This window comes from Terrapene carolina, unplaced genomic scaffold (genome assembly GCF_002925995.2).
Source record: "Terrapene carolina triunguis isolate 2854851 unplaced genomic scaffold, T_m_triunguis-2.0 Scaffold838, whole genome shotgun sequence".
In the NCBI taxonomy this organism is placed as follows: Eukaryota; Metazoa; Chordata; order Testudines; family Emydidae; genus Terrapene; species Terrapene triunguis.
The window spans coordinates 9,080,657-9,100,095 of record NW_020665189.1 but is presented as its reverse complement, the minus strand read 5'-3'; the positions used below and the strand labels follow the sequence as shown (position 1 = coordinate 9,100,095).

General features: G+C 41.3%; 1 protein-coding gene across 1 annotated transcript in view; it reads left to right on the top strand.

The window, feature by feature from the left end:
- KCNIP1 (potassium voltage-gated channel interacting protein 1) overlaps positions 1-19,439 on the top strand; it is a 554,351-nt gene that overhangs the window by 505,892 nt on the left and 29,020 nt on the right. The window contains exon 3 of the mRNA XM_024206157.2: positions 10,073-10,197. Coding sequence (XP_024061925.1) covers positions 10,073-10,197 — 125 coding nt within the window. The remainder of the gene's footprint in view (positions 1-10,072; positions 10,198-19,439) is intronic.

The window sequence follows — 19,439 nt, the reverse complement described above, 5'->3', positions numbered from 1 at the left end:
TGGCATAGAGAGTACACTTATAAAGTCTGCGGACGATACCAACCTGGGAGGGGTTGCAAGTGCTTTGGAGGATAGGATTATCATTCAAAATGATCTGGACAAACTGGAGAAATGGTCTGATGTAAATAGGATGAAATTCAATAAGGACAAATGCAAAGTACTCCATTTAGGAAGGAACAATCAGTCACACACACACAAAATAGGAAATGACTGTCTAGGAAGGAGTACTGCAGAAAGGGATCTGAGGGCCATAGTGAATCACAAGCTAAATATGAGTCAACAGTGTAACACTGTTGCAAGAAATGCGAACATTATTCTGGGATATATTAACAGGAGAGTTGTAAGCAAGACACGAGAATCAATTATTCTGCTCTATTCTGTGCTGACAAGGACTCAGCTGGAGTATTGTGTCCACTTCTGGGCACCACATTTGAGGAAAGATGTGGACAAATTGGAGAAAGTCCAGAGGAGAGCAACACAAATAATAAAACATCTAGAAAACATGACCTATGAGGAAAGATGGACAAAATTGGGTTTGCTCAATCTGGAGAAGAGAAGACTTTGGGGGGAGAGATAAGTTTTCAAGTACATAAAAGATTGTTACAAGGAGAAGGGAGAAATTGTTCTCTTTAATCTCTGAGGATAGGACAAGAAGCAATGGGCTTAAATTGCAGCAAAGTCGGTTTAGGTTGGACATTAGGAAAAACTTCCTAACTGTAAGGGTGGTTAAGCATTAGAACAAATTGCCTAGAATCTCCATCACTGGGGGGGTTTAAGAACAGGCTAGACAAACACCTGTCAGGAATAATCTAGTTATTACTTAGTCCTGCCTTGAGTGCCAAGGACTCGACTAGATGACTTCTCGAGGTCCCTTCCAGTCCTACACTTCTGTGATTCTATAAAGGAACAAATGCAGATCAGAGAGAACAGTTGTAATGTGTGTTCTCTGCAAGAAGGACTGCTAAGCAAATGGACAATCATGCTGTACACTTAGTGGAGTTTCCAGCTTGTCTTTAGAAATAGCTCCATATACAGTTCATTGTAGTAGTCCAATGTAGAAGTGTCAAAGGCACAGATCACTGCTGCAAGATCTAGATCCAAAAGAAAAAGCTAGCAACATTAATCACTAAGCACAAGTAGGGGAAACATACTGCTTAGTTACTATGGTTGTCTGCATCTCCAGCAGCTGCTGAGGGCCCCAACAAGAACTCCAGGTTGAGTAATTAAGTAAAACTGTCTGTTCAAGGACAACTTGCAACAGGGTAAGAGGCAGATTTCTCTAAATTAAGAATTATTCACCCTGTTGTGTTAGTTAGTGTTCACTTAAGTAAGTGAGAGACCTGACTTCCAAACTAAAAACTGGCGGGCTATGTTAGATAGGCTTCAAACTAGGTAGCAAGGGAGGGAGAGCTTTGATCTTACACCAAATATCTGGCTTATATTTCCAATTATAATGAACAAGATGATCTACAAATAAGATATCTACAATGAACAGAGAACTACTTTATTGAAGAGCTATACCTAAACACACATGTAAAAAGCATGATTAAAAGTTATGAATTACAGTGCTGCTGAATTATGATCCATATCTAGCCAGTTTTATTTAAACCTCTAGAATAGGGTGACCAGATATCCCAATTTTATAGGGACAGGCCCGATATTTGGGGCTTTTTCTTATATAGGCTCCTATTACCCCCACCCCCATCCTGATTTTTCACACTTGCTGTTTGGTTACCTTACTCTAGAATGATTCTTACTGGTGGAATGTTAATAATGGTGAATGCAGTAAGTTTGCATGGGCGGAACATAAAAGGAAAGAGGTGATAATGAAGGCAGTAGGAAATGGTAGCAATGGAAAGCAAAGAAAAAGCACCAAGTTTCAGTTTCAAATACCCTAAAGTGTCATCACAATTCCTGGACCAACTACCATGACATTCAGAGTCATAGGGAACAGTACTTTGAGTATTCCTACTTTGGGGTGACACATACAGCTAAATATGGATTCTCAAATAAATACATCAGGTACAGGAAGTAGAGGAGAACTATGAGCCAGGAAATAGAAAATCCACCCAGAGAAGAACCCATCCAGGATGTATTTTTACCCATAGAGAGGAACTGGCTGGGAATTTGAGAGTACACAGTGACCACAAATTCCTGTCGAGAAACAGTATTAAGAAATGGATTCACTGAACACTTGAAAGAGTAAGAATTCAGTAGACTATTCTACAGCTATCCTAGTCCCTCAACAAATACTTATATGTGTGTCTATCCCTGAAGCTAAGTATGTGTGTAGGCACAAAAGTGAAGCAGGTGCTATAAGAGGACATATTCAATTCCATGAGTGTGGTAGATGACTGGAGCATGTTCAAACAAACATGAGAATTAAATTACAAGAAATTATGTTACCACTGAAAAACATGAAACCAAAAGTGGCCAGTATGGCTTCATGAGCAATTTATTGAAGACCTGAAAGTACGAGAAAAGCTGTACTACAAAGGGACAAAGTTGGAAGGAACCAGACAAGGTTAGTTATCTTAGTTAATCAAGGCTTGTGTGGAAAACATAAGGACTAAAAAAGAAGCACATTTAGTTAATGCTAACCAAATGAAATAAGGAGAACAAGTAAGGCTTTTAAAACTCCATTTGGAGGGAAAGTAGGCCCAATGAGGAGAGAGACCACGCCAGCGACACGTCCAAAATGGATGAACTACCTGCTTGTTAAAAATCTTATTTTAACCAGAAAAATATAAAAAAGATGTATGGGCAATTAGGAAGAAAGGAAAACTTTGTCGATATAGCTGCTGTTCTAAAAATAAGGTATGGGAATGAGTGGGAAAGATGAATAAATCATCAAGTCTGCATGATAGATATCGCTGGGCTAACAAAATAATTAGCTAATGACATTATTAAACCACTGGCAATTATTTATTTAAAAGTCCTGAAGAACCAATGATACACTAGAGGATTGGAAAAGAGCAACTGTGTTACTGAACTTTTTATTTAAATAAAATCACTCCTGGCATTTAGTCTCCAGTAACACGATGGAATAAATATTGAGAGAAACCTTGCGAGACACTCTTATGGTCACACATCACTAAAAAGTGAGATTCAGTGTAAGAAAAATGCAGCTTTGTACATCTGAGGGTCAATCACACCCAATTTCTATACACAGAGCCGTACTTGAAAAGCCGTGAGTCAGGAAAAGACTGAGCTGATGTGTGATAGTGGATAGCAAATTGGAGGAGATTGCAATATATTTAATAAAGACAATGTGATTTTTAGACTATGTGCAGGAGCATTGTATCACAAATAAGGATATTGAGATTACTGTGATCAGATTCAGGAAAATCTTGATTAACCCGGAGAGAAATGAAGGAATAAAGGCCTGGAGAAACTGACAGAAATGACTGAAAAGAACTAAGCGATGACTAAAAAAAGCTGTGAAAACACTGCAAGAATTTGAAAACACTGCCAGAATTTTGAAGAGTATGAACAATGAAGGCCAAATTCTGTTCTTGAATACTCATTTTGCAGCTTGTTATGGCTCCGCTGCCCTCCCTGGGTTCTTGTCACGCAGACAGAAAGCAGAAGGCCAGAGTCCAAAGTGCAGACAATGCAATGTCTGTTAGAGTTAACAAGGAAGCATAACCACAGCTCTGTACACCAATAGAGCTTTTCCTCCTTCTTAGCAGACTTAATTATACCGGTAGTGCCCGCCCCTGGTACCACCCCTTACAATTGATGGTTATGTTCCATTTTGGAAGGTCTTGAGTCTGGAGGCTTCAGTACCACCTTTTTTGTACCCCATGGGAGGGGTAGGGAGGGAGGTTGTGTCCTGGCCAAGGCTACTTTTTCTTTGGCTTTTAGTGTTTCTTTTACCTCGCCCCTCCCAACTGTTTGCTTAACCTTGTCTTGGGAAATGAGTCGAGGCAGTTGTATATTAAACTCCCACCATGTATCCAGCAACATTTTAGCTCTATTTCTTATCTTTTATTTATTATACTAAAAAACCCATCTGGTTGTAGGAAGAAGCAACACACCGTGTCTTTGTTCCTTGTTCACATATGTTAAGGATATAAGGCACAAACAATTATATTTGAAAAACCTCAAAATTCTATCTCAGGCAAATAAACAGGCCTAAATACTATATTACTATCACTAACACGGCTCTCATTGGCTGCCTGCATATAAGTGCACAACATCCCTACAGATCTTTAAAAAGGGAGAGGAGGAGTTTATAAAGCTACAGGTGGAAACAACTATGAAAAATGGGATCCAATTGAGCAAAGTTCAAATGTAAATAACAAATGTATATCAGAAAAAAATTCCTAATTGTGAGATCCATTGGAGTGGGGAATAGTTACTCACACGGGGAGTGTTTGGAGACTGCATCATTTTGGTCCTTTAAAAACCAGACCGGACATCAGCTTTGAAGTGACAAAGGGAAAATAACACAGTAGGTCTTTTCTGTCTTTGCTGTATACAGTGTGATTCTGTGAAATGATGCTTGTTGTCCTGTCGGAATGACACCTTGTTGGTAGGTAGTAGGATGAACCCAAATGTTCAAATCCTTACCAAAGGAGAAGTGGATTATTATTATTAGGATATAGCACATACTCTGGATGGATTTTACTATGAGAATTACTGTCTGCCATTTTCAGAACGTATCTATTTGAAAATAGTTGATTCTATTTCTTTGTGGCCATCTTCTTGGTCACATTTGTTTTGCTTAAGTTTCTAAATGCTTCCTGAAGGAAAAGATCATAGCAATTATAGAAATACAGGGATGAAATGGATCTCAAGAGGTCATCTAGTGCAGGATGAGTAAGTAGAATGTGAAAGGGATAGCTCATACAGTTTTCATCATAGACTTGAGTGAGAGATACCAATTCCTGAATGTAGAAAAGAATGTGTTTTAAAAAGGATAGATTCTTATTTTCCCTAACCTTAGTCCTGGAATTTGTTTAAAAATTTTTTTTAGAGAAGTTGAGCAACATAAGTGCAGGAGACTGGACTAGATGACCTCTTGAAGTCCCTTCCAACTGGATCCAATTCCCTGCTGTTTCACACCTTGTGTATTTCTTAGCGTAGGGAGTGGAGAAGTTGTTATATACAGCAAAAGTCTACCTGATTTTTAATAAGAAAACATCTGTCCTCTGGGACCAAAGGTTGTGAATTGGAAAGAATCTGTGAATGCAAGACAGGCTGAAATAGATGAATGACACTCTGATATTCCCATTGAATGAGGCTGGGGTTTATCAAAATGTAGCATGCCACTACTGAAATATTGTGTTTATCAAGTATTCTTTGATACAGGGAATATTTTTAATAGCTGGGCTGCTGGTATTCATTCTTCAGTTTGTACAAAATATGGCTGCATAAGCAAAAGAAATAAGTTTTTTAATATCCAGCCTTTAGACCTTATTTGTTTAAAACAAACATGCGGCTACAAATGAAGTTTTGCATAAGTAAAGTCTGCCAGATCTTTCCCTTTAATTGTTGTTTGTTATTTTTAGAATATGAATACCAAATACTCATTTAGGAATCTGTTTGTCTAACAATGGAAAAACCAGTGATATTGTGAATACGTAATCTTATAAATGGTATCAGTCTTCCAAAAAGAATGAATCAACCTGAAAATTGCTTTCCAATGAGCCTGCCTTAAATCTTGCTGAAGTCATTTACAGCTGTGCCAAGGGGTTGTAAAAGGCTACCATCCTGACTTCATAGCATTTTTTCACTTCTTTTGCAAAGGTGTAAATGACAACACAAGGTGTGAAACAGTAGGGAACTGGATCCAGTGAGACTAACTTCTATTGCCAGTAAAGTTATCATTCCTTTGACTTCTAAGCATTGTGTTATTTTTTCTCTTTCAATATTTGTTTTATTGTTTTATTGGGAATCAAAATGAGATTTGCAAATGATATTAAATGTAGGATTTTTTAGTTTAATTTTTGAGGAAGATTGGCACTAGATTTAGTTTTCATAATTTTCTGGTACATTCCTAGTTCTCCATTAGTTCTGAAAAATAATTCAGGGTACAGTAATTGTATTTATACAGTTCTCTAATATCCTAGGATGCACATCATCTAATTGGTATATTTTCAAATAATGTTCAAAAGAGCACTGTTTATAGAACTGTTTTACTGTCTATACTGTTTACAGAGCTGCTCATTCTGTTCCCTTCTCTGATATAGTGTCTATTGCACACCCCTACTGGTACCCCATCTTGTGTTTTATCAGTTAGTACTTTGATCCATAAGCATTCCAGGTTCTGTCCTTCTGAATTTTCAGTAACCCTAAAGCAGACTCTGGAGAACCAAGGTGGGAGAAACATATTCCACAGGTGAGAGCCCCTTGTGGAAAATACCTACAGCCTCACATTTAAATTAAAGGGCCTGAATTCAAACACCTCATTGGATTTTAGCACTGCCTGTCATGGAGTAAGACATGCAAGATCTCGGAGATGCAGGAAAAATTCATCTTTAAAAGTCAAGTTGAATTAGTCAAATCCTCGATGGGCAAAAGTAGAGTCAAATTAATTGTTTGTACTTATCTTCCACCTGCATTTTTCACCTAGATTCTACATTGAGCGACACTATAAATACCTTCGATTAGATCAAACCAATAGGCAATACTACCAGAATGTTGACCCATGAGAGGTCACAGAAAAGTGTGTGGAAGGTGAGCAGTGCTAAAGGAGATAAGTTCAGAGAATGTGAATTCAGTAAGGGAGAGAGTGAGCAATGCTTAATCCTAAATATTGTCTTTGTGCTGCACAGTTTATTAAAACATGGGAGGGGGAGGGGGGACACAGCTGACTGTGACAGGTACAAGCTGGTTGATTGTTCTGAGCAGAAGAGAACCTGGAATTGTTTGGGCAGATTGAAAATGTATTTTTTAATTAATTTATTTCAAGGCAAATTATACCTTTTACTTATGAGAAATCATGTTCAGACTAGAGGTGGGTCTCCCTAGGTTGGATCCATTGATGACTGATATTCTCTTTCTTTCTGTTTCCCATTTATCTTCTCCTTCCCTCTCCACTACACTCCTTTTTTCCCTCCCTCCTTCCTCCCCCATATTCCACCCTTTCATCTTAGGACATCTTCCTCCCCACCCATCCTTTTTTCAAAGACCCCTGTCTTTCTTCTCATCTCACAGTCCCTTCTTTTTTACTTTCTTCTCCAGCCCCCTACTCTTCCTTCTAACAGTATCTCTTTCTTCCAGACTCTCTCCTCTCCGTCGTCTTTAGTGGCGTCTCTTCGTTCTTCTCCTTTCCAGGACTCTGTCTCCCTCTGCTGATGGTCCCAATCTCTTTTTCCCCTTCACTATTTCATCCACTTCTGCAGACCATTGCTCTCTCCTCAGTTTCCTTTCTGCTACTGCCTCTCATTTTTCTAGATCACTAATCAAATATGCTGTTCTCGATCTAACTAACCTTATAACTGATTCCCTTTGCCTTTACTCCCTGTCAGTCACTGAGGATCCCTTTGACAAGATGTTTCCCTCTGCTGTAGTGTTACAATTAAAATTATCTGAAGTTGAGTGCTAAAAATCCCCATTAGACAAATTTTGTAACTGTGTGCAGTGGCATTCATCTTAATTAATCTACACAATTCCAAAAAATGATTATCATATTTTGAAGCATACTGGTGATCAGCCTGAAATTTCTTCTGCTGAACACACATTGTGGAGGTGCTGTGTGTGTTTTGGGGGGAGGGGGAGGGAGAAGTACTTGGCTATTGATTATACATATTTCATAATGACATGGACTGGTGATGTGATTGTCAGTTTTCAGATTGGGGTTGATTACTAGATCCATGCAGCGTGAATACTCAGTTAATGGAAAAAGAGGGAAAGAGGAAAACACAGTAAAGATATTCAAATTCCTCTTTTCCAGTCAGGAATAAGAATATTCTAGGTTGTGGCATCTAGTGACCTGTAGAAATAACTAGTAAGAGTCTTGTAGTGCTTCCTGTATCAAAATGCACAGTCTCTTTGATATGGCTTTTCAAAGTTCATTCAAGTCCATGCCCCCTCATTTTGGCAGGACTGATTTTATTATTGCTGATGCGTGGGTGAGTGTCAAGTCTGATAGCATTTAAAAACTCCCCATATCAGTTCGTTCCACTACTGAGCTGTTTGAAGAGTTATACATATACCAATGTTTAGGCTAAATTTTCTCTTCTGTACCTTAAGCCTATTCCTTATTGCCCTGTTTTTATTGACTAGGAGTTTGTGTATGTCTCGACTAGAGTACAGGGTGTGATTGCAGCTCAGGTAGACATACCTGTGCTAGCTTTAATCTCACTAGTTTGGGTCCCAGAGCAGTGAAGCTGTGGCAGTATGCATTTAGCGGCGGCTACACATGCCTCTGCAGAACCTTGGGTAATTACTCATGGGGCTAGCTCTCACTGAAGCGTGTGCCACTGCAGCTTCTCTATTCCATGACATGAGCGAGCTAGATTAAAGCTAGCTTGAGTATGTCTATGCAAATTGCCATCACGCCCGATAATGCCAGTAAAACTCATGGTCCAAGAGGAGATTAGGTTAAAAACAAATAATCAAAGCTTACTTGATCTTTTCCATAGATGCCATTAACCCAGCCATTAAAACTATGTGTACATACTACTATAGTGGGAAAGCCATGAAAAAGCATAGTTAAAAGCATTGGATCACCCCTACTGTGCATTTTCTGTAATGATCTGCTGTTGATAGCTTAGACTGGAGATGGGCCCACACTCCAAAATTTGGACCTGGATTTGAATACTTTAAAATGCAGCACCCACAGATTCTGACTTCTGAAGAACACAGACATAGAGGGTGGAAAGATTCCCCCATGCTCTGAGACCAGTTTAAATTCACAAGGAATCTAACACGTAGGATTAACCAGCAAGGTTTAAAGGGCTGATCTCTGCTCAAAGCTCCAATGTAGACCAGGAGAATTTTCCTTCTCAAACTCATACTTGACAATTAGTTTATCATTTCCCTGTGCATTTGAGCAGGAATCAACCATAATTCACATAGTAACCCAATTGATTTTTACAGGATATGAACTGAGTAGTTTTGCCATAAGTGTGTACGACAGTCATTGAAGGTCTAGTATAGATGACATTTTTCTGAAAGTGAGTTCATACTGGAGGTGCTCACTGACCTTTATACCATAGAGGTGGTGTGGGTTCATGGCTTAGGGAGGATTGGGGATTTTGGGACAGCTGTGATGAATAGTCACATCTGGCTTCAGGAGTATTTTTGATAATCTCAGACTGGCATACAGTAACCCTCTGTTCATATGCTTTTTTGGCACTGCTAGTGAAATGAGATTTCTATAATCTACAAGTCACATGGGAGGATTTGGGTGGAAGGATGTATGCATGTGTCCAAATCTATGTACTTTCGCAAGAAAAAAACTTTTACACCAAATCCACATGGGCACTTCACGGCTTACCTATTTCCCCCAAAAGGCCATGTAAGCATAGGGCCAAATTCCTCCTGGACGTAGCTCCATTGGACTTAACCTGAATTACACCTGGAATGAATGTGATCCATAATGCCCTTAACACTTCAAGCTCTTTTGATACTGTACAAAAGAGAGAGAGAGAGTTTCTTTCTGTTTCCACTCAGTGTAATGTCATGTCTTTGTATAATATGTTTAAGCATGTCTGCCCTGTCACTTACCACTGATGCTTGCATGCTCTTCTTTAAGACTACCACCCTAGAAGGATTACTCCTTTGCATTGTGCAGGTATTTAAACAGGTAACTTCCACCATTCTTTAGTGGAACTGTGATTAGCTACTTGTCCTCCTATTCATGTCATCAATTTCTGCCCTGGGAGCAGAATACTAAATATTTACCTCTCAATAAGTAATTTGGGGTATTGCTCTACTCTTTAGTTTTAATTTTGCTTTTAAAGGATTGAAACCAGTTGTATAGAGAAACTCCATGTTAGTTTTTCTCTCTTCTTTTTGTTCTCGAGATACATCAATATTCCAGTTATTTGACCTGTCCATCGCTTCAATATAGCAAAGGTAGCAATCAAAGTAAATATTTCCATGTCTTTTCTTTTAGATAAAATTGAAGATGAATTAGAGCTGACCACGGTGTGCTATCGTCCAGAAGGACTGGAACAGCTTGAAGCACAAACTAATTTCACAAAGAGGGAACTTCAAGTGCTTTACAGAGGATTTAAAAATGTAAGAACCACATTGCAATGAATTGGCTAGTGTATATTTCACCACCACCCCACTGCTGCACAGTATCCAAACTACTCACCTGTGTTCCATAGCTTTTATCCTGGTAACAATGATACAGAGATTCATTTTGGAGGCTTGGTCTTTTGAAGCAGGAGGATCTGAGTTCTAACCCTCTTATTGCCACAGCGAAATATACATGAGTAAACCCTTATACATATTTTTCTTGGCATCATAATCTGCTTTAAACTAGAGCTGAATGAATATCCTTCACGTGATTAACTCAGCAAATTTAGTTGGTTTGTCCTGATTCACATGGCAATTTCCTCAAATGCACTTGTAGGTTGAAATTACCTCACAATATTTTTTTCTCACATTTTTTTTAACTCTTTGGATTGATCACAAAGAGTTTGCTGTAACTGATTCTTTATATTAAAAACTGAGCTCTCTTTTTAGTTGCTACATATGCTTGAATGCCATTTATAGGACCCTACCAAATTCACAGTCCATTTTGGTCAATTTCACAGTCATGGGATTTTTAAAATTGTAAATTTCATGATTTCAGCTATTTAAATGTGAAATTTCACAGTGTTGTAATTGTAGGGATCCTGACCCAAAAAGGAGTTGTGGAGCGGTCACAAGGTTATTGTAGGGGGGGTTGCGGTACTCCTTTCCTTACTTCTGCACTGCTGATGGGGGCGGCCCGGCCTTCAGAGCTGGGCAGCTGGAAGGCGGTGGCTGCTGGCTGGGAGCTCAGCTCTGAAGGCAGAGCCGCCACCAGCAGCAGCACAGAAGTAAGGATGGCATGGTATGGTATTGCCACCCTTACTTCTGCGCTGCTGCCTGCAGAGCTGGGACCTCAGTCAGCAGCCGCCATTCTCTAGCCGCCCAACTCTGAAGGCAGTGCAGAAGTAAGGGTGGCAGTACCATGAACCCCCTAAAATAACCTTGCGACCCCCCCGCCTCCCCCGCAACTCCCTTTTGGTTCAGGACCCCCAATTTGAGAAACACTGTTCTACCCCGTGAAATCTGTATAGTATAGGGTAAAAGAACACAAAAGACCAAATTTCATGGGGGGAGACCAGATTTCACAGTCCATGATGCATTTTTCATGGTCATGAATTTGGTAGGCCCTACCCATATACTAACACATTATTAACTATTTGAATATATATCAACATTTCTCTTGTCTATGTCATAACTGTGATGGGGGAGCCAGGCAGCTCTCCCACCCCCTGCTGTGTCAAATACTGTCCTATCTCATTCCAAATATCCTGTCCAGTGCTAAGAGATCACACATGCAAGCTTGACAATCCCTTTCCACAAGTATTAATTAGAGTAACACTTTGTTACTGAAGTACTTGCAGATAGTAAAAACAAGATGTGCAGGTCTAGGAGAAAATAAATTTTTAAATTCAAATGAATACTCTGAGCTTTTTTTGACATAGTGCCACCACAACTCTGTGAAGAAAACTTCGTCTACACATAGATCTCCCCTGATTCCAGCAATCTGCATAGCTATGCTGGTACACCCCCTTCATGTGGCTTAGTGTTATTTGCACTGTTGATATTTACCCCAAGGTTTGGCAGAGGTGAGATCCACTAGTGCAAATTGCATCTTTACCATTGTAAATCCATAGTGTTGATGGGTAAAGTTGCATCAGTGGCTGGAACTGGAGCAAATCCCCAGAACCCTTAAGTACATCAATCGTACTTCATACTAAGATTCTACATATGCAAGGTTAATCAATGGTAGATGTTGTTAGCACATTACATACATGAGTAGGTTGTTTTATAGACCATTATAAGCATATTAGTATAAGGTATTGTAGATGGTTATAACCCATGGCTGGTAAGCAAAATTTTGGACTCTCTAATAATTATTCAATTACGTATTAATACATCTATTATTCATTTATTAACTGTAAGTAGGACCTTCAGCTTAATATAAGAGATGATTGCTCTGTCTCTCTCTGTGCCCCATTCCTGTTGTCTCTGCTCTCCTCTACCCACGTACATGTGCAGAAAGTCTCACACTTTCTCTGTTCATTTGATTCAGGATGCAATCAGATTCACTTATGATAAAGTACATCAAATGTCTCCACCAAACAGATATGTTCTTTATAATATAAAGTAAATTTCACTCTACACTGATCATATATTTTCATTAACATTTCTCCTTTCATAGAGTGTTTTGCCATATATTTGCCACAGGAAGTAAATGTCTTTTGCATGTGTATTTCCCTCTTATCTATCCATGCATGGGTACTTTTTTTTAATATATAGCATACCTTCATAATATGTTGGTTTGCTGGGACAGAGTTGGGCTGAATTATCAGTTGTTTCATTTAGTTGAGTTTTCAAAGAAAAAATTATAGCTCTTCATAAATTTCACATGCAGCATATACACAATGGGCCATATGCTGCAGTAACATACACCCTACCCATTCTAATTGATTTAAGTGGAAAATCTGGCTCAGTGTCAGTAGTATCTCCTAACCTGCCTGTCCCATGGAAATTTCAGTTTCCAAGCCCTGGCTGCTGGCCCATGAAAGCTCCGTGGGACTGAGCCTGATCTCATAGATCAGTGATACTTAGATTACAGTGGTTCAGGAGCTAAATTACTGATCAGCATTACCCAAAAGAGCCACAGTAGTGTGAATTCATTGTTTCATTTACTGTAGTATTATATATTCATATTAAGACAGCATGATGGGAAATATTTAGTGTGTTTGTGTGTGTAGATAGATATAGATATAGATATATATTATTCTCACAGCAAAATGACTGACCAAGTATTATTTTATGAGCTACAATTGGTTAATAACATAGTAAAAGCATTCTCATTGGTTGTTAACTTAGACTGGTTAATCGTTTAAATCACACAGTATTTTAATATCGTGTCGAAAAGAGCTGCAGGAGACATATTAAAGAGCCGCTTGCACCTCACGAGCCTCAATCTGAGTACCACCATGTTAGATTCTTGTTACCAAAGGTAATCCCATAGAAGTCAAGTACTACTCCACTGCTAAGTATTACTCTCAGGAGCAAGGGTTTGTGGAATCAGGCTCTGAGTCTACCTAGCTGCAGAGGCAGCCCCCATTTTGAGGAAGAACCTAACCCCACCCTACAACTACAGAATGCTGCTTGTGGGTGGAATCTGTCTGTCCACAGCCCACTGGCTGCATTCTAACTTGTGAATTCTGTTGAAATCAAACCAATTACTCTGGGCTGGATGGTGCTCTGAGCAAGGGGCAGGGCCAGCCCACAACATTTTGGCACCTGAGGCGGGGAGCTCAAATGACACCCCTATGTCCCCTCACTTGGGCCAAAACTTTGAAAGGTCTCAATTCTGCATTCTTCCTGTCTTACTTCTCTCATGGTACTGCTCTGCTACCTACCCCAATAAAGGAGAACTAACAACTTAAAATGCCTTGTTCAAAAATTTTAAGTAACACTTAACTTTCAAACACCTGAACAGCAAATGTAACTTTTCTTGTCTGCATAGTAAACACTGGCATTTTTATCTGTTTGAATAATCAAAGTGGTGCTTTCCGTGCCTTCTTGGTTGCAAAGATTTGAACTGCTTCCTGCTGAAGGTCCACAGTCTGGGCCAGCTCATGCTCTACTGAGATGGCTGCAAGGCCGACCAGCCTCTCCTGTGTCATTGTGGAGCGTCGATGTGTTTTTATTAACTTCAGCTTGCAGAAACTGCGTTCTCCACTGGGAACTATTACAGGAAGTATGTGCAGAACAACAAAAGCATTTGGAAAGAGGGTGGTCATCTTATTTGTGTACATATATTCCAGAACAGCCTTTGGAGTTGTTCCTGCTGAAATGTATCTTGAAAGGGCTTTCAGTTCATCCCCTAAATCACTTGCATCAATATTGCGCATGTCATCATGTGTCAACACTGTCTCTAGTGCACTGAATTGCTGGTGTACATCTTCTTCAGGTATAGTGAGGAGTTTTGGAGTATCATACAACATCCCAAATATACTGCTGTGTTTCTTGAGCTGCATGAAATGTTCTTCAACTGACTGTATTGCACAATCTAGCACCCGGTTAAAGAATTCAACTTTGAATTGTTTTTTGGGGTCTCTTATGGGATTATCCCGTGCCTCGTAATCAAAATGTCTTCTTCGGTGACTCTTGTATTCTTGAATGGGTGGGAAAATAGCTTCCTATGTATCTCAGGAGAGCTCCTTCCTGCTTAGATAGAAAGCTTCCTTTGCTTTCTTTCTTTTTCTGAATGCTGCCCCAGAGGGACGTTTTCTTCTTTCACTCATGACTGCTGTTCTATGCCAGCTATAGTGGCTCTCAACACTCAGTTGAAAGGAACAAATAAGCAGGCTGATAGCAGGGTCTGAATGAGGGAAGATATCAGCATCTTAAGGGCCTAACTGGCTTCTACTATTTCAGTTGACTGCCCTTGTTCTCCTCAAGTGGGTTCAGGGAAGCAGCAGGAAACAGGATGCTCCCTGAGAAGCTGGTGTTAATCAGTCCAGGCTCCTGGGGTGCTAGAGAGGTACATAAGAGGCTCCTCCGCCTCTCTCTCCCTGCAGCTCCTGCCTAGGGTGACCAGACATCCCGATAAAATCGGGACCATCCCGATTTTGAGCTGTTTGTCCCGCGTCCCGAGTGATCTGTGGCCGTCCTTCCTCCAGCACAGCACTCCACCATCTCTGTGCATCTAGACCAGAGAGAATACATATGCACCAGCAGAAGACACAATTTTCTACACTCTGGGTCCTAGTGGCACTCCCACCACAGTCTGGCACCTGAGACGGCCTCCTCAGTTCGCCTCATGGTAAGGCCAACTCTGGCAAAGGCTGCCTCACCCCAGCACTTGCCCTTAGAGGCGCGTGTGCCTGACAAACCAGTCTGAGCCACAGTTGCTCCAGAGGGTTGGGGAAGCAAGTTACTGCACTGTTACTTGAAAGGATGCAGTTCACTTCCCCCACCCCAGCTGGACAACATGTGTAGGGTGGGTGTGGCCAAAACGACACCAGTTCCTGCCCATTTGCATGCAGGGAGATTATGAAAGGTCGCGGGGAGGGGAGGTGTAGTCTACAACAGACCCAAGATCTGAGTGATAAGGTGTAAGGTAAAGCCATATTTCCCTGCTCTGCTGAGTAAGCCAAAGACAGAACCTAGCCTTCAATTTCTCTGTGTAATTTTTCCCCATTAAATGTATGTTTTACTTCATTCTAAATACATTACAAAACACTTTTTCCTGTATTGGCCACAGGAGATCAGGAATTGTTGTATACCTCTAAGGTCTCTGAAATACCTTGTTATATTGGCTGCAAAATCTCTGTGTGTTCAATTTAGCTGAATTTTATTGCTCATCAGTGTAAGTGATTCGGCCACATGCACTGTAAAATGGACAGGTACTGCAAATTTCAGCATGGCAGAACTCTCAATGCATCTGATTCTTGGCCCTGCCGCTTCTGTGTTCAGAGACTAATTGTGCTATCGTTTTGCAATATGGAGATATTACCACTCAGGGCAAAAATAATGATTAGCAAGTTCATTTAATCAGTGACTTAGCCCATTTTCTATGTTCAGCATCATTGAAGGTCTTGGTATTAATTCATTTTGCCACCACAATCATGTTTTGCTCCAGATTGTTAGGACAAAGCAATATTAATGATATGCTTTTCTTCTGCTAAGCGCTCAGTGTGCTTAAAGTATTAATATGTTCTGTTTCAGACAAAACAAAAGGGCAGCTTTAGAGTTTTTCAATAAATCATCATTGCAATGGGATGGGTAATTATACATGGCAGGCGCACTGACTCAGCTGTGCCCCTATTTCCTATAGCTTTTAGTCATCTGTTTTTGTGATGGTGTTACAGTGCCATCTGGAGATTCAAATCCCCAGTGGATATATGGTCACTTTTCTATATCTCGTGTGATAGACCCAGGCCAGTTGGGTACAGCAGAATAGCAGAAGGCAGATATTCTGGCCACTGGATTAACAGTTTTCTGTTCCCTGGCTGACCAGAGCAGGGGCTGCTCCAGGCTAATGAGAACACCTGACTCCAATTAACCTGCAAAGAGTCAGGTGAGGCCATTAAGCTAATGTGACCACCTGACTCTAATTAAGGCCCCGCTGATACTATAAAAAGGGCTCACTCCAGTCAGGCAGAGGAGAGCCAGGGAGCCAGAGGAGAGGAAGTGCGGCTGAAGGACTGGTTAATGAAGACACCCTCAAGTTATTGATAAGGGAGCCCTAAGGTAAGGGAGAAGCAGGAGATCTGTGGGGAAGTGGCCCAGGGAAATGTAGCAACTCTGGCAGTGAAAGGTTGGCTGCCAACAGCTGCTACCATTAGGGTCCCTGGGCCGGAACCCGGAGTAGAGGGCGGGCCCGTGTTCCCCCCAACCCACCACTACAGGAACACCTCCTGGGAGGGGAAGTCAGGCCCCTGTCAGGACGGGAGGCTAAACTGTTCTAAAACAAGCCCTAGGGACAACAGAGACTGTGGGAATTCTCTCACCAACCTCCTTGCTGGCTTATGATGAAAAGGGCTCAGTAGACTGTAACCCTGGCCCTAGAGAGAGAAGGGCTACGTGGAGGGTCACAGAGAGCCACTGAGGCTAGCATATACCGCCTAGAAGCGCAGGACCCACGGGGACAAGGTCAGAGCTCTGCCACACTTGCTTATACTTATTCCCTTTTCCCAGATGATTGTGGTGGTCCTGCTTAATTTACATGATGGCACCTAGCTGTTATGATGATGGGCGCTTTACAAGTGCATATAATGGGCCAGATTGTCTGCTGCATCCAATTTAAACTGGGGGAAGTAAATGGGAGTAGAGGACTATCAAGAAGTGACTCATTGATACCCTGCTTGGCCCTAAATCCATTTTAGAGCATCTTGGAGGCTGCTCTAACCTGAGCCAGTTTATTACCCCCAACCTCTCCAAGCTCATCATCAGAAGCAAAATCTCCACAGGCCAGGACCCAACAACTTAAAGTAGCACCAGACACTGCCAGAAGAACAGATACAAACCCTGCAGACATATCTCCACTCCTATGATTTCTTTCTTTTTTGTTGTTGTTTTTGTTCAAAAATTTACCTGCCATTATTTTCATCCAGCAAATATAATTTTAAAACAGCTTAAAAATGTAGGAACTGATCAGTTGTCACTCTACCTTTTATAATTGTAAATGCTTCTCTGAAGCCTCTCCTCTAACCTCTTCCTTTTCCATGATAAATTAACAATCCTGGCTTGATGAAAGCCCCATCCTGCCACTAGCCCCCTTTGTGATCGACGTGCTGCTGTGAAAGACTGAAAAGACTAGAAACTGCTGCTGTGGGTGCTTACTGTGTCAATGCTTCTATAAGAAGCAGCTCGCGCTGTGACAGCAGTTCTAGCCTGCATGCATGATTACACTTTCTGAATTCCCACATGATTTTTTTTTTTGCTTCTGACACTCCATCTGGAAGCTGTGTAAGGCTTTGAATCAAACCTCGAGGAATGCTTCAGAAAGGCATTGCTGCCATTGATCATCCTGTTTCAGCTTTCTGTAACTGGATTGCGTTCAGATGCGTATGCTAGTGCCAATTCATTTGCACTTAATTGATCACAATTTTGTTTTATAAGAGCCAAATAATGCTCAAGAGTCTTCATTAGTGCTTCAACATGACTTAATCAAGCTGACTCAAAAGATGTAGCTCTTGTGAAACAAAGCAGGTATACGCCATGCTCAGTTTAAATTCCACGGTAGGCAGCAAAAGAATATTTTCAGCACTTTGGTTCACATTGAAAGGAATTGGTGTTCCAGATGTTCTATCAGGTGCAGGATATTTACACTGGTACTGGTGCGAGAGTACATGTGGGTTCGTGACTTTTGCCACATTCCTACACAACCTGCGGTGTGCAGCAAGGATGCAGTCTCACCCCAGCACTATTCTGTCAACCATCAACTGGATATTAGGACTTGCCACTCCACACATTAGAATCAAGGTTGGTCGAGAAGCATTCACTGACCAAGACTAGGCAAACGACACTGCTTTGCTTGTGGAGAAGTCAGATAATTTCAGCCCCATCCTTCAAGGTCTGCAGGACACCACCTACATTATGGGTTGAACGTCTCATGGCAGTAGACCAAGGTACAGAACTTTGGAGCTGGGCCACCAGAAGCCCTGCTGCAGGTGGGGTTGAGTACCGTGGAGAGCACTGATGAGTTAATCAACCTCAGCTGCAAGCAGAGTTCAAACGGTCACAGCAAACTGGACTTTCTTTGACGAATAGGTCTCAACGCCTCCTGCACAAAGTCCATGTCTCACTTATGGATACAGCAACATCTTTGCAATGAGACAAAGCTCAGGATTGGTCAAACTTGTGTACCACATGTATTGCTATATGGGTCAGAAACTTGGACCCACTTACACACAGCGTTGGGGTGACTAGAGGCATTCCATATATGCTGTCAGCGCCAAATAGGGTGACCAGATAGCAAGTGTGAAAAATCAGGATGGAGTGCAGGGGGTAATAGGGGTCTATATAAGAAAAAGCCATGAATATCGGGACTGCCCCTATAAAATTGGGACATCTGGTCACCCTAGTGCCAAATCCTGAGCATGAAGGGGGTTGACTTTGTACGAAATGTCATAATATTGCAGAGAACTGGCCTTCCTTCAGTTGCTCGTTATATTCAAAAGTGGCATTGCAGGCTCTTCGGCCTTGTCTCCAGGATGGATAAAAACACCCCAGCACACTGTGCTCTTCAACTCTCCATTGACACATGAAGAAGTGCATGTCCTGACCCTTCCTGGTGCCACCCAGAGGACGGCCCCAGAGATTTACTGATTTGCAGGATTCAGCCAGATTTGGGAACTTCACTGCACAATTGCTGGTGTGATGCCATCAGCATTGGTCATTGTTACTGGTTCAGTAGTCCTCAGGACATTGTGTGTGTTTGATGTTTGCAAGGCTAAGATTTTATATCAGTTATTTTTAGTAAAAAGTTACGGACAGGTCACGGGCAATAAACAAAAATTCACGGAGCCTGTGACCCGTCTGTGACTTTACTAAAAATAACCTGTGGGCAGGACTAGGTGGGGGGAAGAATGGATTCCCATGCGGGGAGATTGACAGGACAAGCCCCCCGCCAGCAGCTGCAGTGGAGGGGGGGCGCAGCCATGAGGGGCACACAGTCCCCACTCCAGAGCTGGCCGCAGCTGCGGAAAAGAGGTGCATGGCCTCAGCTGCAGCCTCCAGAAGCCCAGCACAGC